This window comes from Thermobia domestica, chromosome 15 (genome assembly GCF_964235325.1).
Source record: "Thermobia domestica chromosome 15, izTheDome1.hap1.1, whole genome shotgun sequence".
Lineage (NCBI taxonomy): Eukaryota > Metazoa > Arthropoda > Insecta > Zygentoma > Lepismatidae > Thermobia > Thermobia domestica.
The window spans coordinates 162236875-162259541 of NC_137468.1; the positions used below are offsets into that span (position 1 = coordinate 162236875).

The 22667-nt window shown below is 33.8% G+C and overlaps 1 protein-coding gene across 2 annotated transcripts in view; it reads right to left on the reverse strand.

Annotated features, from left to right (window-relative positions):
• Nucleotides 1-22399, reverse strand: part of LOC145671326 (uncharacterized) — a 37596-nt gene extending 15197 nt beyond the window's left edge. Inside the window, exons 1-2 of one of the 2 annotated variants that reach the window (XM_081740331.1) lie at nucleotides 21744-22399; nucleotides 15049-15596 (exon numbers count right to left, since the gene is read on the reverse strand). In XM_081740331.1, coding sequence (XP_081596457.1) covers nucleotides 15049-15521 — 473 coding nt within the window. In that variant the 5' untranslated portion in view covers nucleotides 15522-15596; nucleotides 21744-22399. The other variant, XM_081740330.1, reaches the window with a different exon arrangement.
• Nucleotides 22400-22667: the final 268 nt, after the last annotated feature.

Consider the following 22667-nt stretch of genomic DNA (forward strand, 5'->3'; position numbering starts at 1 on the left):
TTTTGGTGGTCGCACTTTGAGTATCGGAAATAGTTGACAATCAAACTCGGCCTGAAAGGGTCGAACAGGATCGAAAGGATCGACAACCTAAATCGTCAAAAAGCGTTGAAAAATGTTTAACAGTCATGCAGTCAGAAACTTATTTCGGGACAGTTTCTTTTGTTTCGATTTCCTTAAGAAGATTACGAATGACTTCTGTAACTCAGAAAACGTATTGAACTGTTCTTGATTTTTTCTCACGATACCAATACAATATTTAAGCTTTCATGCGTTAACCTTTTAATATAAGCATTTCACATTATTCTCTGTTTTAGGATGATACAATTGTAGTTCATGTACATGTTGTATTTGGAAATAAACCAGTTTCACTTATCCGACATAAACGGGCAGGCAGAATGTCGGGTAATATGGACGTGTTAAGGAAAGACTTACTAAAAGTTAAAATGTTATAATTTTTAGGGATGGGCAAAACCGGTATTTAGAAAAACCGGACGCCGGTTTCCAGAAAAACCAAGATTTCGGTTTACTGCAAAAACCGGTCCGGTTTTTCACCGAAATCGATTTCAGTTTTCTTCAAAACCGTTTCAGTTTTCACAGAAACTAGTTTTGATGCAAACGTTTGGAAAATCCATTACTCTATTTCTGTGGAAACGTAATCGGATTTCCGGAGAACAATAAAACACTATTCTGGTCAGAAATAGAACCAATTTTGAAAAGAAAACGGAACTGATGTGTAAGATGGAAACCGGATCCGGTGAAAAACCGACGATTCAGTGAAAAAAAAGGTTTTGGAGAAACCGAAAAACCGGGTTTTGTGCACACCACTAATAATTTTACATATTACGAACCTGATATTGATAATAATAATCAAGTTTTATAACAAATAAAAGAACTGCACTGACTCAGAAACATATCCAGCATGGAGACCTGGGGGTTTTCTGCCCTGAAAATCAAGCACATTTTAATAAACCTGCTTTAACCTTCTGTTTTTTACATGAGATTACATCGAGTCAATCTGCACACCTTGGGCAATGCGTTCTAGTCGTTTTAAATCTGAGAACACACCGTAATGCCATTGATCACGGGTGAAATTAAATAACACATTTAAATAGGATAAAAATCTTCGTTTCCGTTTTATTTAAAACTTTAATAGGTTAGAACGATACAATCATTCAATTTTTGCTGAAAGAAAACCGCGTCATAAATGAAAAGTAAGAGAAAGTTTAACAAAAAACAAAACTGTTGCATTTTATTTTTATTATTATTGATATCTCTAAAACATTAGAATTACATGCTTACGAGGACTCTTGTTGGGCTCAATGTGAACAGGAAGCCTGGATACACGCCTGCACCGAATGACAGACATATGAGTAATGGTGTAGACGGGCGCGCTAGGAGAAAATAGACTAAAACCACTTGTAATACTTCTCAATGGATGCTGTTTTCACCTGATTTCATATGTCGGATAATAAGTATCTCGAATAAGCGAAGGTCCGATAAGCGAGATTATGGTTTATTCGTGTTTCCCGCACCCAAACCTGTAACAGTTATTTATATATACAAAAAAAAAAAAAGAAAAACATACTTCCTATCTATCGCACTCCTTTCATTATAAAGTATAGTTTTATAAAGAAAATATATTTTTAATATGCCAAAAACTAAAGAAAAAGAACTTCAATGATTTGCTATTTATTTTTAGGTAACGGCAAACTTGTCCATTTGATGACGATAGATCATATTTGGTACTAAGATGACTGATTCTGTCTGTATATATCTTCGACAGTTTGATGGAGGCAAAATTGTTTTTTCTCCACCAAGAAAACAAAATGAGTGAAGAAGCTATACAAACGTATAAAGTGTCCATGTCATGTAAGATTTTTTCGGTTTGTGACTCACACAAACCCAAAGTGAGCTGTAGTTCGTCTGCTGTGTGGAAAGTAGACCAAACAGGAAGAGAAAAGTAAGCATACAATACCATAAACTGAAAATAATTGCTGATGCCAATAGTATTCTAATAATGAATACGTCAATTAAAGGAAAATAATAAATTATTTCCTGATTATATAGTTTCGGTTTTTATTAACATGAAAACTAGGAACTTCTTACAATGTTTTGTAAAGAAAGGATGGGATGGAATTCAATCTGGTGTCAACACAGTATAAGAAAGTTGTACGCCACTCTACCCACCTTACTGCGGAGACTATTTTTAGTTTGCTTTCTTTTTATTACCCTATTAGCATATGGTGCGTTTCACGTCCAACTCAAGAATTTTCTTTTTTCTATATTTGCGTGCGACATCTTGGTTACATAAACTAACATGTATTAGGCATACAAACTAGACACTAGTTTTAAACGAATAAATGCAATATTTTACTACACTTGATAATTCCTCGATCCAATTTACTGGAATTGTAAAATTTCCTTCGCAATCGTGTTCCGCTACTGCAAAAGTTTCTCGAAACACGATTGCCAGGATACAAAGCGGAGCATATTTTGTTTTTTTGCTTAATTTTTTATTTTTTTATTATATTGTTTGCAAATATCTTTACAGATGGATTAGCTTCTATTATCGCCACTTGCTAATAAGCGCATTTTATCCATAAACGTGAGGAACATGGAATAAATGCGAAAAATGGTGAGTTACACAAGTACATACCTATATATATATATATATATATATATATATATATATATATATATATATATATATATATATATATTACACTGCAAGGTGAGACGCACCTCACTGTTTGCTTCGTGGCTACGAGAGAACCTCTCTAGTGCTATTACTACTCACAGTATCTAAAGTAATTATCACACCCTCCAGCTAACATCAATTGATCCAAAATATATATTTCTCTGGAGGAGAATGGTAGTATCACTAATTTCGTAGAATTAATATCAGCAAGATCGTTTTCAGTCAGTATGGTTCAAGGTCTCTTTCCTTTCTACTTTAATCTACACAAGGCAGGCAGAGCGAGGAAATAAGTTAAATATATTCTATTTCTTATAAATATTCTTTAACAACCTTTCTTTTCAGCCAATGCTAAATTAATCATTCATCCTATTTGTAGGAATCTGAAGAATCTGTTTTTCTTACTTCTACTAGCATACCAGAATCAAATTTAAATCAAGTCTTCAGATTCCTCTATAAGGTATCTTTATTACAAAAAGAATGATAATGAATCAAGATTAATAACTTTGAAGACGTATAGATAAATTATTAACCTCTACTTGCCTTCCCGGAGACTAAGGGGGACTGAAGAATTTCTATATCCTAATCCCCAAAATAAGAGAGAATTACTTCGTGCTATAGTAAATGTAAAATTTTCCTGTCTTTGTCGTTAAGACAAAATACATATAAATGTTAAATAATACACTTACCAGCGTTTACTCTGTGAAGATGATGAACTGAACCAATTAAAAATTCTAAAGGTGCCTTCATCACTTTTCCACTACCTGATCTTATATCTATGCGAGAATGGCCCAGAAACACACTTTCCTCAAGAAGGGATTCTATCTAACAAAATTAACTAGGAGTAGGTCCAGTTGAGGATAGAGGAATCGACTACAATAAAAGGCCTTCTAAGATTAGCTCTCAGATCTAAATTATTAGGTTAAATTCACCCGTTCCATTCCCCTAGCATTCTAGAGCGCAACCAAATATGTGTTTTTAAACAATCTGTCAGTGTGGTCTTATATAGCCACACGTAGGCCCTACCCGAACCCAGAGTCCCCCAATTCAAAAGCAATGAGCCTAGCCACTGAACTGAAACATGGAGCCTACAAAGTCTCTAATGTAAACTACAAACACTAAAGGCCCTATTTAAAATCTTAAAGTGAAATCGCGAGCTAACATTTATGCACAAGGAAATTTATATATCCACTGGACAGAAAAACAAACAGATTTAATTCAAAAGTATTCCCGTGAACTCAGCTGCCCACTGTTGTTTAGTCGAATAAAAATTTTGTTAAAAATTATTAACAATATCTCTATAGTAAACGACAATAAGAGAAATAGGTTCAAATGTTGTGTCAGTTGGTCTTGAGTTACCTATCGCTGGAAGTTCTCATACTTCCCGCTGCATGGCGCTAGTTGTGCCTGTTTGCTCCTCTGGAGTGTGCAGCCAGCGAACTTCGTAATGTTCTAGGTAAACGAATTGGGTATAGTTCCATCAGAAATTGCTGCGACTGGATAATATGGAAGAGTGACATGGAATTGTGTTAATATGAGATAATGGAGTGAAATTCAGTTTGGTTTAAACGAGATTTTGGAGAAACTAACCACTAAATTCGTCTTCTTTTTAAAACCAGTTTTTGAGACAAAAAGAGTGAAAAAGAATGAAATGGAAATGAATGATTCGTGTGGGTTTGCATGGTAGATTTAAGTCACATTAGAATACTATGATAATTTTATTTCTTCTTTCATATTGTCTAGTCTTTACTAGAAAAGGAAGTAATGAGAAATAATTTTGAATGAGATCATGTCTTTAGATTTAACAGCTATATAAGAGCTGAGTTTGCTGTTTGCTCACTTATTGGAAATATTTTTTCTCTTAACTACTAAATTAAAGGCAGCAAACCTTAAAAATAAGCAAGGAAGGACAGTAGTAGCTTTAAGAACCTATTCCCTTACTGTTCTTAGGACTGGAGATTTTATACTCTTTCGTTATCTGTCAAAAAACAACTTGGAAAAAAAGTTACAAGCTACTTGTTACCTCCTATTGAGAATTGTTTAACACACTTAAGTGAGGTCGAATGCTATTTAAACTTCATATATATTTCTTGTTATTGCATTTATTTCTATTGTAATAAAATTGTTACGTGTTTTGGCAAATAGGTTATGTTGTAATTGCTATTATAACTGGTAACCTGCTATACCGCTTACAAACATACGAGCTCAGTCGACGTGTGTCCGTTAATTTTCCGTGCTGGTTGTTTTATATCAGATAGATTTGGATTTAATTTTTTAACTCTAAATACTTCAGGTAACAAAACAACTAGTACTGAGAATCTCCGGAGGCATATAATTATATATGCGTGTTAACATATATAAATAATAAGGTACCTAGAACATTACTATTCGTTTCTTGCAATATGGTACTGTATTATTGTGCTTCTCCAAATATGGGAAGCGATGCTCGGAATATACGAGGGGGTGGTAGGACAGAAAATGTACCACCACTAACCTATAATTTACGATTTAATTTTTCGACGCATGCCTTCGATAGCATCTATAATGTTCTAATGGAAGAAATTAATAATCTAGCCGCGATAGATGGCTTGAATACGGAGTTAACCTTTAAATTTTTTATACGATTACACAGTTTTCTCAGGGGACGAGATTTTCCATTGGATTTAGTACTTGTCCCCTGTCGTTCTCGAACTAAAGGGAAAATTCAGGAGATAGTACAATCTCTAGTTGGAAATTCCCTCTCATGGGAGACAGTTTGTAGAAGAATAATGCTGCGTTTCATCTCTACAATAGCTAGAACTCAGTTCGTGAAACTTTATTTCTATACTACTATGAGTGAAGAGACACTTTATGACTTTATTGATTCTAAATTATCTATCATTAACGTCCTTCATATGAATTTTGATGAAAAATGCTATTTGTAGTCTTATTGTGAATATGGTTAGTCCTCAAACGCATGAATTTTTAGTGGAACATAGACTTCGTACTATCTTTGAAAATTTATTGACTTTAGCTGCTCGATATGATGCCTTGTTTCGGTATAAAGCAGATTATTATAGGTTCAGGAACAGAACCACCGGGAACAAACGAGACCAAGTACCATCCCGGAAACCTCCGTATATGCTGAATGCTCGTAGCATGCGAAGTCAAGTACGTCAGTTACCAAAACAAAAACGTTATATTAATCAACCTGGCGATCAATATTCAGCTTATAAAGGAGACACAGCCAGTGGATTACAAATGGGTGATAATTATCAAGGTACAAAAATAAATTATTCTTCATTTGGGAATATGAGAAAATTTAAGAATTTTTATAACAATTCTGACAGTTTCAATAGAGTACAAGGTGGTCAATCCCAACCACTGTTTATTGTAAATGAAACGAAAATTGGGAATTCTACTGAAACCAGTATGTCTTTATCCATGGAAAACTGTTAAAGAATTTTATTTCTGTATTGATTTATATTAAAGGTAAAGCTGTACCTTGTTTAATAGATACCGGTAGTAGTAATAATTATATTAGTCAACGTTATTTTCAACATTTGCGAACTATGTGTCGTTTAAAACTTGAGAATGTGAATTTACAAACCACGGGTCTTGGAAGCACGCAAATTTTTGTTAACCAGAGAGTGCGTATTTATTTTCGAATGGAACGTCAGCTGTTTTCTGAACTGTTTTATATTATTGACTCTGATGATTTTGATATCTTACTGGGAAACTGTTTTCACACCAAATACTGTGCTATCATAGACATATGTAACAACGTACGTATATAGAGTTCAAAATAAAAGGTTAAGCTTTCCTATACAGGACGCCTCTCAGTTGTCTACGGAAACTTCTCGCTCTTCCCTGTTTACTTCTAGGATAGAGGATCGTGGAAGGCAACCACCACGCTAGCTAGATTCGCTGAAAGCATCATCTACCCCTAGTACCTCAACTGCTAATTATCTACAACAGCCTGGTTTTCTGGAAACTGCTGCTTCCACGTCCAAGGGAGTTGTTCCCAATGAACCAGACCCGGAGTTGGAGGTTTATTATGATTATTCTGTTCTTCATCCTGAAGGGATAAACCGGGAAGAAATACAAGGTAATTATAAGGTTTCTCCTGAACTTTTACAGTTGGATCCTAGCTTACAGATGTATGTTAATGAACTTCTAGAAAATTATAAGAATGTGATAACTCAGAAAATTGGTCGTGTTAAAAATTTTGAAAATAAAATAGAAGTAACTGATAAGTCAGATAATAGTAAACGTTTGGTCGTGGCATATGGGGAAATTAACAAACGAGTTATTTGTAATAACTTTCCGTCTCCTAACATGGAGAACATTATATCTGGCATTTCTAATCATACTGTATTTAGTAAAATTGGTCTTCGATCTTTATTCTTTAAATTGACCTTGACAAAAGAGTCTTCTCTATACGGCATTTGTGACAAAAAAATCTATCAATTCAAGGTCTGTCCTATGGGTTTTTTTTACTCCGTTTGTATTGAGTAATTTGATGAGTAAGGAACTTGATAGGTAAATTGGTAAAAATCTAGATATTCTATGATGATATTCTCCTGTTTGGCACTGATATAGAGAGTCATAAGATAATATTAGGGGAAGTTCTTTCTCGTTTGAGAAAATGGGGTATAACTATTCCTCCTAAGAAAACTTTCCTATTTCAAAATTTTATTAAGCATTTAGGGTTTTCATTTGAAAAGGGAACTATGAGTATAGATTCTGAAAGAATTAAAGCCATTCAGGAAATACCAAAACCAAAAATTCGAAAGGCTGTTAGGAAAATCTGTTTTTTTGCCTTTTTTCTAAATTCGTTAGAAATTACTATGAATTAATTGCTCCACTGCAGGAATTACGTTCTTCTAAGAGAATACTTAAGTAGACAAAAGATCATGATATAGCACTTCAAAAATTAAAGATGATTTTTTTGAGCACGTCGTTTTGAAGGTTCCTGATATGAATTCTACCTTTGTTCTCCATTCGGATAGTAGTTTGCGTCATTTTTCAGGAGTTTTAAGTCAGTGTGGCGAACATGGTAATTTAAGACCAGTCGCTGTTCTCGAAAGCTATTTCACCTACTGATTGGAGTAAGAATGTTTACGAATTGGAACTTAAGGCCTTAAACCTTTGCTTAGAACGGTTTGAGTACTACTTATTTAATCCATTTGTTGTGTACAGCGGTAGTAAAAGCTTGTCTTGGCTTCTAACTAATCATAAACGTCAACCGCGATATGGAACACTTTTAGAAAAACTAGCTCGTTTTAGATTTAGAATAGTCCATATCCGGACGAAGGTAAATTGTGTCGCTGATTTCCTCAGCTGTGTTGGAAATCATTTAGAATTTTACACTAAAGATGACGATACTGTAAAACATGTTAAAGATAATGGTAAAGGTGTAAGTATGTCTTTTGTAATTTTCAGGAAGTATTGTGATTTTAGTATTCCCTTATAACACCATCAAAGGAAAAATGCTCGATTGAAGAAATTATTAGTAAACCAGAGAATAAAGAGGAGGTAAGTGGTTATAAATTGCAAAATAATATCTTATTAAGGTAATGAAAGGTAAATCTGGAAAAGGTTTTAGAGCTGTTTTACTTTCTTCATTAGTAAACTCAATTCTAGAGTACGCCCATAATTCTTAAGTACCGGGAGGTCACATGGGAATTAAAAAGACCACGAATAAGGTGTCTTCACGCTTTACATGGCCATCAATGTACTCTGATATTAAGAATTATGTAAATATTTGTTGTGTATGTCAGAAATGCAAGGATAAAAACTACTAAACCAGTGAGTAATTATTATACAAGAACAGTTGAACATCCTAATTATGTTTGGCATATTGACGTAGCTGGCCGACTGCCTAATAGTTCTGGTTATGAGTATATTTTGATTGTAACCGATACTTTTAGTAGATTTGTGTTTTTAGAACTCTTGAGACAAATTCTAAAACAATTTGTAATAAACTTATTAGATTTATGTCCGAGATATGGGTATCCAGGTTCTGTGTTACAAGACGGAGCTTATTTTGTGTCAGATTCCTTCACTCAGTTTTTATATTCTTATGGTATTCAGGATGTTAGATTATCCCCTTATAACCCGTCGCCGAATAAAGCTGAAAGAACCGTAAGGTCAGTGAAGAACTTGATTCGTTCGTATGTTGATAAATTAAAGAGAAAATGGGCCCAATTGATAAATTAATCGCGTTCACTATCAACATCAGCATGAACGAAACTACTGGGTTTTCGCCTAGTGCAATTTATATGGGGAGAAAATTTTATCATCCGTTAGATATCAAATGGTTGTTAGATCTTGAAATTCTTGATGATGATCAGAATAAGGTAGAGAAGTTTGCTTCCATAAGTAATAATATTCATAATGCTTGGAAACGAAGTGAGAAAATCTATTCTCAGAAACATATCCCTGTTGATATACATATTGGTGATCTTGTGTTTGTTAAAAGAACGATGAAATTGTCTGTAGAAAAACACTTTAACCCTAAAATATCGTCTTCTTGGGATGGCCCTAGCTAAACCTACACAGAACAAGGTTTGGCTAGGAAATGTAGAGAATCCTCCTATTAGGTTGAAGAGACATGTAAGTTTTTGTAAACATTATGTTACTCAAAATACTCAAGTTCCTAGTGCTTAAAATCGCTTTAAAAATCCCTTAACTAAATCAGATGTTGTAGTTAAGATTATTTTGTATATAATAATGTTTGAACTCTTGTGTTTGTTTAATTTTGTTTTTCCTTCAGAAAAACGTTCACGAGAGTTCGGGACTAGGAGAGTTAGTAGAGCTAGTCGTCATCATCTTCTGCGTACGTCGAATTGCTGTTTGTAATGAATTTCGATTTTAGGAAAATTTGTAAGAGGATTAACGATATATTTTGGAAGATAATTGGTAATGTATATTATTTTTTTATTCTCCTATGGTTTGTTTATTGTTTCTGGAAAGCAGAAATTGTTAGCCCTGCGGGGGAAATTTTGTGTTTCGTTTAGTCGAATAATAAAAATTGTTAAAAATTATTTTAATAAAATCTCCATAGTAAACGACAATAAGAGAAATAGCTTTAAATGTTGTGTCAGTTGGCCCTAAGTTAGCTATCGCTGGAAGTTCTCATACTTCCCGCTGCATAGCGCTAGTTGTGCATGTTTGATCCTCCGGAGTATGCAGCCAGCGAACTTGGTAATGTTCCAAGTAAATGACTTGGGTATAGTTCCATCAGAAATTGTTGCAACTGCATAGTATGGAAGAGTGATATGGAATTGTGTTAATGAGATAATGGAGTGAAATTTACCTGCATTTTGGTTTAAAGGAGATTTTGGCGAAACTAACCACTAAATTCGCCCTCTTTTTAAAACCAGTTTTTGAGACAAAAAGAGTGAAAAAGAATGAAATGGAAATGAATGATTCGTGTTGGTTTGCATGGTAGATTTAAGTCACATTAAAATAATATGATAAATTTGTTTCTTCATTCATATTGTCTAGTCTTTACTAGAAAAGGAAGTAATGAGAAATAATTTTGAATGAGATCATGTCTTTAGATTTAACAGCTGTATAGGTACTGAGTTTGCTGTTCGTTACCTTTAAACCAGTGCTGGTTTATCTTATATCTATTTAGTAATTACAAATACACGAGGATACATATAAAATTTCTTTATATATATATATATATATATATATATATACAGGGTGTTTCAGATAAAACGTCCAGTGCTTATAAATCCGAAACGGCTGAGAATAAAAAGATGAAACAAAAACTGATAGGAAAATGTCATAGGGCACATCACATGGTGTTGTTGTGGACACCCCCAGGGCCCTCTTTCAAGGGGGTTCAGCGGCCAACTTCAAATTTTCAAATGGGAACACGTATTGACTCATACCTCATTCAATAGTACTTGAAAAACGAAACAACTTTTGTAGGAAACAATTTTCGATTTGGGCTACCGTTTTCAAAATGGCCGCAAAAAGTGGGTCTGTATCAGATAAAACGTCCAGTGCTTATAGGCCTAAATCAGAAACTGCTGAGAATAGAGAGAAGAAACAAAAACTGAGATAGAAACGATGATAAAGCATATCAAGTGGTGTTGTTGTGGTGACCCTCAGGAAACTCCGTGAAGGGGGCCCAGGTACCAACTTCAAACTGATACAGGACTTTTTGCGGCCATTCTGAAAACTGTGCCCCAAATCGAAAATTGTTTCCTACAAATATTGTTTCGTATTCCAAGGACTATTGAATGAGGTATGATTCAATACATGTTCCCATTTGAAAATTTGAAGCCGGCCTCTGGGCCCCCTTGAAGAAGGGCTGTGTGGGTCACCACGACAGCGCCATGTGATGCGCCCTATCACATTTTCCTATCTCAGTTTTTGTTTCATCTTCTTATTCTTAGCCATTTCAGATTTATAAGGACTGGACGTTTTATCTGATATAGGACCCACTTTTTGCGGCCATTTAAAAACGGTGGCCCAAATTGAAAATTGTTTCCTACAAAAGTTGTTTCGTTTTTCAAGTACTATTGAGTGAGGTAAGATTCAATACATGTTCCTATTTAAAAATTTGAAGTTGGCCCCTGGGCCCCCTTGAAGGAGGGCCCTGGGGGTCACCACAACAACACTATAATGCGCCTTATGACATTTTCCTATCTCAGTTTTTGTTTCATCATTTTATTCTCAGCCGTTTCGGATTTAAAAGCACTGGACGTTTTATCTGAAACACCCTGTATATATATATATATATATATATATATATATATATATATATATATATATATATATATATAGATAGATAGATAGATAGCAATGACGGAAGGAATTCTACTTCAGAAAGTTTCCACAGAACCTGCTTGCTTGTTTTTACTTTATTTTATTTATTTACATTTATTTGTGAACTTCAGGTCTAATGAAGTTACAATATTGAACGGACAATTCAAGCGAAACTATCGGAACCATTTTGTACCTTACCGCTGACAATGGTAAGAGGAAGGCCTGCAACAAGATGTGCTCATTCGGAAGAAGAATCCGAGCGAGACTTCTCGCACTCCAATGTATACTGAATACAAATCGGTAAGTATAAATTCCTATAAGCGTAGAATTACGATATCAAAATTAACAAATGTGAATACAATATTTCAGTAAATCATTAATTTTTTTTTAATGTAGACTTCATTAATTTTTGAAGAGATCTTACTACCTTATAATTGTGTTGAAGATATTGAAGCTGTCTCGTTTTAAACGGGAAAGTACCTTCTTGAGACTTTCTCTAGTTTCATTCCGTTCTAAAAGGGGTGGCGCCAAACATCCGGTTAGTTTCAATACATTAAGGTCTTATTACAGATCGCCGCTTGGGAAAAATATTCATGTGTTTTATGTGACTTTGGTTTCTCCATTCAATTGTCTCGTTTTGTATATTAAAAAAGAAGAGAATTCAGCTTTACTGATGTAAGATTTCCAACTGAGCACAGTATTATCACAAAACAGAAAACGCCTATACGATTATGGAATTTTTAAGACAGAATGTATCACATATATACAGACAGACTCATACCCCCCAGACAGACACACACACACATATATATGTATACTAACAATACTATGTATGTGGAAATATGTAATACACTATGTAGTTACAAAAAACACACTTTAAAACCTCTTTTAACTTTGTTTAAAGAAGCACGTACTCTAATTAAGTGAGAAACGTTAACATCAACTCCCAACGCTCGTAACCCTTGGTGGAGAACAAAATCTCGGAAAGAAGTTGGCAATATCTCGGGTGTCATTGCGATATTAAATTCGTTGCTTTACATTTTCGGATTTGTGTCAACGAGTGATCATTTCCAGTGTGCGCTGGGGAGGAAATTTTAGCACTTTCAAAAACATACAAAAATTTCCTCGGTGCATATCTCCGACCATGTACAACGTGCATTATTGGTATTTTCTCAGTACTATCTCACCATTCCCATAAAAAATAGTGGTATTATATATTAGAGCTGACAAGAGTGTGCCTAAAAAGTCATCAAGCGTAGACCACCAGTCATGTGTTCGGTAAGCTGAAAAGCAGTTTCTCAACAAACCTTCACAACTACACACGTCACTATAGAAGTTCCAGTGTAGTTCGAAAAACATGAAAACAGCAAAAGGTATCGTTCAAAAGTTCGTTGTTGCATAAGGAAAAGTAATGAATTCAATCTTAAAACACAAGTAGCCTAATGCCTTAAGGGATGATTTATAAATCGGAAGCTAGCACGAAGTTCTTGTCATCGGAGGCATATCGAATGCGACTCACCCCTCTAATTTAAAATTGACCAAAATTTATGTCAGGAAATGTGCAGCAACCCAAAGATGAAATATAGCACTAGTTTTAGTGATGTCATCAATAAAACACAGAAAAAGGAAAGAGTCTGAAATTAAACAAAGAGTAACAAATAGACAAGGAATGACCCCCACGGATAATCACTGAAACGTCCCCTTCCTCAACAGCAACAGCAGATCAGACAATATGATATAAGCAGGATTGAATATTGGTTATACCTAGCATAAACGCAAGAGACAAACCTGCTTGTAGCAAAGTTGTATCATTTCCTACACAAGTTATACATTATACCCGATATTTTTAGATAATTTCATTTTTTCCATGTTCTTTTAACTATTAAAAACTGTTTTACTTCAGCATAGAGCTCAGGAACCCTTGATAGCTGTAAACTTAACCACGAATATTTTCATATAATCCTCATTCATCTCTTACGATCTTGAGCTACACAGAACTTGCATTCCTCCCGTGTACAGCAGAATACAGACATACATTCGGTTATTCCAACTATCCATTAACCTACTTCTAGCAAATAACACTAGAACTGTTCCTCAGGGAACAGATACAAAACACATTATTTAAAATAAAACTTAATTTCTCACCTGAAGATCTTAAATTTGAGTAAATCAATTGTTTACTGCAAATCATTCAAAGAATATAATAATTATTTTGTAAACGGATTACATCACACACTATAATAATAGTGTATGTGTGTGTGTTCTGCAATTTCATTAAACTACTATAAAGCATCGTTTACAGTATTTCTTATTATACAATGATGTTAACGAATTACCATTAAACGAGAAGCATGAAACCTTAAATTATGACTTGATGATATTTCGTTATAGATGAAATATTGCTCCCTTGACCTAAGTGGTACGAAGTATCCAAACACTCTATTCGTTTGAAAAAATCGAATCAGCATAATAGTTAAATAGATCATTCACATCTTCCTTCTCTTTTTCATGCTATTGGATCTATCGACAATAATCGAATTTTAATTCTCTTGGTTTCTCTTTTCTTGATCACTTTAAAATTTAATGTTCCACATTTATGCACTCAGGCTCAGAGAGATGAGGATGAGACGAACGCCAATTTGGAATGACGAAAGCGGAAGAAAAGGACTAACTCCGAGAAATCCAAGTAAACGGTGTTCATACTACTTGTCGGGATTTGTATATGATAAGAATCGTCATCGTAAGATATAAACCTCTGAGACACGAACTTTACGCAGTGAAGTTAGTTAAGCCATATATTAAAGTATTAAAAAACCTGAATTTCTGGTTAATCTAGTAGGATTTCGTTCGTGATATAATCAATAAAATCAATAAAATAACTATCTTAATAATAAATGAAAAAGTTCTCTAACGTTAAAAAAATTAAGAAGTCAATAATTTCTTTCAGTGGTCTGTATGAGGCATTCTTATTTACTAGGGTGTTCTATATATGAAATAGTGTTACTTTCAGAACCGATAAATAAATACAAAAATTTCAGCTTTTATATCTTAAAAGTATTTTGACTGAGATGGGAAAGTTATAGATAAGCCAGTAAGGTACTGCTAACTACAATACAAAACGTATTATCGAATTTTCTACCCGCAAAATAAATATACTTTCTATTGCACTTAGTGTTTCAGAAGACTCCTAACAAGTAGTCTTGAGGCTTGACACCAAGTTATATATTGCTTATATTACTGAGTGATCATTTTATTTATGAGCACTCGTTTATGAGAAGAATTGTGCTTGAAATTACTCATAAACGTGTCAGTATTCAAATCTAACCCCGAAAGCTTGACTAAAGGAGGAGGTTTATAGCAATTTATCGTTAAACTTTCATACTTCTTTCAGTGTTGAACTGTCTCACGTCTCACAAAATTATGCGTTAGGTTGCGTCCACTTATACCTTCAAATAATTTTGATTTTATTAACAAACCTAATGGAGAAAAGAATATGTAATGAATTACTGCAAGTGTTGAAAAAAACATACAAAAAAAGAAAGAAAAAGAAAAAACTCTGATGAAATAAACGCATTTAAACGTACCTCAGGTCCGGAGCATTGCTATATGATTCTTGATTATCATTTTCATGATCGTCTTCTTCCTGTTCCTTCTTATCTTTAATAGTGCGAAACATATAACTGCCTGACTCTTCTGTGTTGTGTGTAAAATCGGAAGATTTTGGCTTGATGTTACTGTGAAAACTCATAGCATTCACATCAGCTGTTGATAAACTCTTGTCCAAAGATATTGTTTTAGAAGTTAGCTTGCAATCTGATAAATTTTGATCCTCATTACTTTCTGAACCAATATTCTCTTCTTCCGTTGCACTTTCTCGTTCCGCATATTCCACACATATTGCAAGAGGATCTTTATGATCATTAGTATTACTAGTACACTGTTTATAATTACATTCTTCAACTAACTCGTTTTCTGTTTTTATTTCAACTTTAAAAGGATCACTTTCTGTTTTGATTCCAAATTTATTGCAAGCAAAGTTGGAATAAGAAAAAGACATTTTGATAGCATAGAAACTGTTCACGTTGGGAATTTGAAACCTTTAACAATGAATGTTCAAGAAACAAAAACAAATCTGAAAACAATAATAAAAAAATATTATTTATCTCTTTGAAAAAATATAAGCAGGACTCCATAAAACAACAGTAATTTCTACTTTAATTGAAATTCAATAAGTCGCTGAAAAGGTTTGGAATCAGACTAGCGATATAAAAAGTTCTGAAACAAGTATTTTAAAATATCCAAGATTTTGCTCCTAGTTATAAAAAAATATTTAAATACTCATAACTAAATACAAAATAATTGATCAATATTCAATTTTTTTCTTCCTTGTTTAAGCAAAACCTGCAGTATTGTTTCTTCTACTTTAAATACGCGTATATTATAAGCCTATATCATCTGTAATGTATATTATTGTATATTTACTATACATAGGTACATCTTATCGAAGTACGGTTCTCGTTTTTGTATCTTATTTTTAAAAGTAAAGTTAGGAATTCTCGACGTACGATCAATGTCGACTGACAAAAAAAAAAAAAAAACGCCAAAACGAAAACATGCTTTGCTACGTTACTATTTTATATTTCTTAAATAAAATACGGAAAGCAATTTTATACAAATTTTCCATTTAGAAACAGGTTATATTTTTAGCACGTACCGCAATATTTAAAGATAGATTTACTTGTTCTCACGGCCTTTCGTCCTTAACCAAATGCGCGTGGCATTAGAAATTTCTAGTTAAACTCATTTTGTCCTTATTGTTACATGTTTAAATTTGCTGTCTTTGCATGTTTTCGTTATTTTCTGTTTTCCAGCGTTTAATTATTACTGGATATTCGTTATGTTAGTTTTCTAGTAACATCGCATATCTTGATTGATTAGCTGCATTGTTGTTTAGTGTCCATTTTTGTACCAATGTTATATGAAACATGGACCTACTGGATACTATTGGATACTAACTGCATGGCTTCCTAGCAAAAATGAAACGGTCTTTCGTGCAGAAGATAAGCAGAGTACAAACAAAGCATCTAGAGAGCTTTATATAGGGATGTAAAAAAGCATATACCTACTTAACTTTTTAGTCCAGCGTACATCTACCTTAAATTAACGAAAAAAATAAACACAGTACGACCGTACGTATACGCACTTTTACTGAACTGAAACTTTTCATAAAAAGATATTTGCACTTATTGTATTTAAGTTTCGGGATGTAGTTATGTTTCTCGATATTTAAAACTTTACAATCAATATCACCAAATCTTAACACCAAACAGTTCTATCGGTATATATGCAAATGACAAATTAGATTTCTTTTGAAACTTCAAGTGAAATAAAAACGTGCAAAAAATATTACATTTGTACTTAACAATTTTTTTAATAGATTCATTTTACTAAAAAAAAATATTACCAGTAAATCCTTTGCAATTTAAATGGTTATCCGTCTTATTTGGATGCAGAAATCTGTCATTTTTCTACATTACAATTAAACAATAGAAAACGATGATGTTCTCCTTTTATAAATATTAGTTTCAGTCAGACGTGACTTTTGGTACATTCTGTCATAGTTGTCAAACAATCTCCCTCTAAACCGTTAAAGGAAAAAATGAAATGAAATCTTTTGAGTTTTACGTCCCACGGTATGCCGATTATGCTAAAGGAAACGGTGACAATGAGAGATGAGTGAAATGGTGGAATGAAGAAAGTGGGAGGAAACAGGAGAACCCCTAGAAAACCCACGAGCACGGTGTTTGTCCACCACAAAGTTCACTTGGCGGGGGTTGGGATCGAACCCGGGATCCCAAGCACCAGAGGTGAACGCTCTACCACTGAGCCACCGCGCCCCCAACCGTTAAAGGAGTCTCTTACCTTGAAACCGAATGTTCCCGCTGAAGCTACGAAATGCCCCTGTGGGATTCTTCCCGATATGACTCGACCAGGGTTACAAGTGCTCTCAGCATTTCTTTTATTGTGTAGGAAAAATTTTCTGAACTTATCACTGCTACAGTTAATTACTCGAATGATATACTAGCACTCAGTGCTAATCATGTATATATACGAAGTGGCCGCACTTACAGATTGACGTTAAAGACTTATTTCAAATTTATTTTTTTATGTTTTGTTTTATAATTTTACGCAATTAGCAATCTTGGATTATATACTACATTTAATAGATGAAAATTTAGTTACTAGATGATGCGCAAATGCTCCTCAGTATTCTGTGGATGTTCTTATCCCATAGCGATGTGTATGTTGTCTTAGGCAAAAGTGGCGAGAAAATATGTCTCAGGATATCATACCGCTAAACTTGGAAGAGAAGATCAGCAAAATTGTCGGTAATCTTTTTGATATAGAGGTATTTAACGCATTTCAATGGTTTTAGAAAACTTTTGCATATTGGACAATAAAACTGTCACCAGGAAACGATTTACTTTTAATTTATGAAAAATATTCCTGATCAACTGATTGTTAAAATGAGGAGACCCATGCGGAAGATATGCAATTACCAGACTCATCTCAGGAAAACACATCTCTCATAAAATTCCACCACAAAAATAATAATTTATAAAGAAACTTGCTTTGAATTGTTTCATTTATGAAAAATATTTCATATCATAAATATGTACAATTTACTGGAGTGAAAATGGTGATTTTCTTTTAAAAACTACTATAAATAAATAAATACAGTAAGTAGAATATAGTCCACAAACTTTCTTTTTGCATGTACATGTCATTAACCGTTCATTTTTTGTGAATTTTATAATATAAAATGCATTTTCCATTATTGAAATATTGTTGCAAGATAAAATGTAATACACCAAAGTAAACAGGAAACGTAAAACTTTCCAGATATGTATAACTCATAATTTTTGATTTTGTAGGTTCCGAGATCTAAATGATTTAATATAGGAAAATATTTCTGTTTAGATTAATGGGCAAAATGTTTAAAATCTATTTTACCGTATTATTTAAAAAAATGCGGAATATAACTGTTTGCGATTCTAATAAAAGCTGGCAATGACCCTGCTTCTACGAACGCACTTATGTGCCACGCGGTATCACGAGATTCGCCCTCCGTAAGACGGTTCTATAACATCCGTGCTGTTGGTGGGCACATAGCACAAGTTCGCAGTTTAGTCGAGCAGGCGGTTCTACCCACTAGAAAATTTGTAGGTAAAATACGACGTGAAACATCTTTTGTGACGGAATAAGAATGTAAAAGTAATTACTTTCAATGGAGAGCATATTGAAATAAATTTTGAGTAATAATGAAAGTATTTTATACTCCAGTTGCTATTCCACTGTCCTCGTTTATGCGTGTACCCCGTCGGTAACGCACTTGCTCTCTACGGAAGTACTCCTCGCTATCGCTCGGAAGCACCTGTTGATGGGTTAATTCCCAAAAATGGGAATATTCCTGGGAAGTTTCCCAAATATGGGAATTTTCCGGGTATTTATGTACAACCGCAAATAAAATTACATTCTATTACTATATTATGATTTCAAAGTTAATTCGTTTTCATATCACGGCATATTATTACTGTTGTCCCCCAGAGGAGTCTTTAATATGTGTATTCTAAACGATGTTATTTTATTAATCTTTTCTTATATTTAAAGAGTACGCATAAATGGATAATTATTTACAATATGTTCTATGAAAGTAAATATGTTCCAAAAATGGTATAGCAAGTCTACATACTTTTAAACCGCCAATTGTTTAAATTTACACGTAAGTGGATATTCCAAACTTGACTCTAATACTAATGTTATGAACATATTAAATTTTTAATTTTATAAAACAAATTGGTTGGGTAACTACCAGAAGAGACATGTCCCACCATTTTGTCAACAACTGCGCATAACTATGTATGTTCGCAATATTCGCAAGATACTTTCTCATCTTTATAATTTTGCATGTAATATTGCCACACACCATCTTTCCTCCTGCCCATTTCTCGAAATTTCATGCGTTAATTCACATGAAATGTAAGAGAAATCCGAGACAGAGACAGGAGGCAGACCGACTTCTACTAATAATGGTGGTTTAGGGTTTATTAATAGTACTTCGCCTCTATTTCTACCTAATTCTACATTACTCTACAAAATGGTTCCTTTTCATCATTTGTAAACTAGTACTTTGCTACTTTTGGCTATTGTTTAGTTTTGCGGGGCAGATTTGGCACCTACTTTTTTTTTCGATATTCTATTCCGATGCGGTTGTTTTATAGTTTCAAACGTTAAATTACGTTACCAACATTAAATTCAGACAGCATTGCCGAGCGAGCGTTAGCGACTGTAGACGGGTTAGAGCCCCGCAGGGCACGTTGTTTTCTATCTTCGTTACCAAAAATTCACTTTCTAATCTCACATAAATTACTTTCACTTACCTTTACTGTTTGTACAAATCCCCTACTACCCTAAAAAATGTGTTCGATACTTTCTTTACTTTAACACCACTATCAACTCAATTCTTCCGTAAATCGTCCTACTTTTTGCTAGTTTTGATACTAAACGATTACCCTACTTTTCTAGTGTACATGGAAATGGAACATAAAAACTCATATTATTAGTTATATAAAGTACAGTCAAATAATTTTAAACTTTTTAACCTGCAAATTCTCTAAAACCTAGAAGTAAATCATAATATATTAAAATAATGTAATTAGTCATACGGTTGTTATAATTTGCAAGATAAAGAAATGGAAAAAAAATCCTTCCCGGGAATTTATAGGCCAGGGAAAAAACCCGGGAACATTCCCATTTTTTAAATTCCTTCCCAGCGGGAATATTCCTACTGCCCATCACTAGAACATATTATAAATAAACATACATTTATGCGTGGTCCCTAAATATAACTAAATATATTAATAAAATAACATAATACCCTCCAGAATATACATTTTAAAAAGACTGCTCGAGAGACAACAGTAATAATATACTGTGATATAAAAACAAATTTAATTTTGAAATGTTATTATAGTAAGAGATTGCAATTTTCTTCGTGATTGTACATACATTTCCGGAAAATTCCCATTTTTTGGGAATCTTCCCGTAAAATATCTTCCTAGGAATTTATCCATAACTAGCACCAGCTGCTGCGTTCCTGTCTTGACTCGGTTAGGTAGCATTCGTGCTTTTTATTGGCCACTTAACATAAGTTGGTTTGTTTTAGACACTAGTTTCCATAATGGTGGTAAATTCCCGGGCAAATATTTTTCAAGAATGTTCCTAAAAATGGGAATATTCCGGGAATTTATGTACAAACACAAGGAAAATTGCATTGTGTTACATCCTGATTTCAAAATAAAATTCGTTTTTTTTTTTTTCAGGTCGTCTCCAGATGATTCTCTAAAATGAACGGTATTAATTTCACTTATCATTTTATTCTATTTAGAGACTACGCATAAATGTATGTTTACTTACAATATTTTTATGCGAGTAAATATGAAGGAAAACAGCTAGGTGTCGATAGAAATTCCACATACCTTTATACCACTGAAACAGTTTATATGTAAGTGGATTTTCTAAATTTGACCCTACTACTGATATTATAAACATAATAATTATTTAATTGTAATAAACAAATTAGGTTGGTACCGTCCCTAACTTCCAGAAAAAGTAATAGACTTCCGAAAAAATTGTAAGGTTGCCAGTGTATGGGATAGCATATACGTATACCGGTACAGAATATTGATTTGAGGTACGCTGTGTTTTGTTACTGTGTTTTTACTGTGTACTATTAAATCTCTAATTTAAGATGATAGGCTATTTCAAAGAATATACGAGGTGTTAAAAATATTCGCCAACAAAGCTTAGTATATAAATACACACGCGAAAAACAGCAAAAATCAGAAGTGGCTAGAAAAAGGAAAACTTCGACTTCATAGAAAACTAAATAGATTCCGTTTCTATACTAACAAAATTAAAGCAGAACTCCTGTAACAGAAACAAAAGTCATTATTACCATTATTCTCTTTAGGTTGAGTCGAAACTTCTTTTTTCTCGGTTGCATGTACAGGGATGCTTTTGTTTCAGCACCATGCAAAACTGTGGCTGAAATTTCGCATAGAAAGAGAAAAAATGCTTTTGCATACACCCCAACACAAATCTTACTCTTAAAACAGTGATGTCAGTTTTGTAACAGCGAATTTCCCGTCCGAAGCCATGAAATTTCCCGATTAGACGCAAAACTTATCGCTAACTAAAAAGATACAATTTACAATACCTAATAATAAATAATTTTGAACAATGTCACTTTAGAGGGCCTATAACGTACAGTTGAACTCATTCTCGTAATATAAAAGCCACAATTTACAGTTATGCATGATAATATCACAAAGATGTTGGCACAATATTAAAAAAAAAAAAAAAAATTCTAAAACACTGTGAACTTTTTTTTTATAATGAACACCATGCTTTTCTTTATGGTTTTGAAGGAGACAGAATATTCGGCAAAGGAACACAATGCAATTTTCTGCCTTCACAAGATTTTTGTGTTGTTGCACAGCACAGCAAAAAGATCAGCTATTTACTCATGGTTAGTTCGCAGCAGGAGTCCTTAGTACCAGACCCTTTTTGTTTCATTTTGTCTTTATCTAGTCACTTTCTTCTGTCATATGGTTGCTGGCTATATGCCTGCTTACTTGGTCAACATTGAGATAAGTCAGTGAAGGAATTGTTCATGTGAGAGAGAATGAGCAAAAGAAGTTAAAATGAATGAAGGGAAGGTATATACGTGTAAACGTAGAGTGAGTATTATCACTCTACGCGTGTAAATGTAACAGAAAGTGTAACTGTAGTGTAAGTATATAGCAAGTCCCACTTAGCCTTCTTCCTCACGGAGTTCCACCAGACACGAGGCACCCACTACCACAGCCAATGACGTAGTCCCTTAGCACAGATCACATGGGAGGCCTTATGGGGCGTTTACACTTGGTCGATTTAGTCGCACGACTAAATCGATTTAGTCGCACGACTAAATCGACTCGCTGCATTTGCCAGTAAATCGAAGCAACTAGGCAGAATCAGATCGATGGATGTGTTCAATTATTTCAACCACAGAAAATAGAACGTCTTTCAATTCAATTGCCAGTCGATTAGTCGCTTTCGATCAACAAGCGATTAAGTTGAATTCCCGTTTACACGGTCG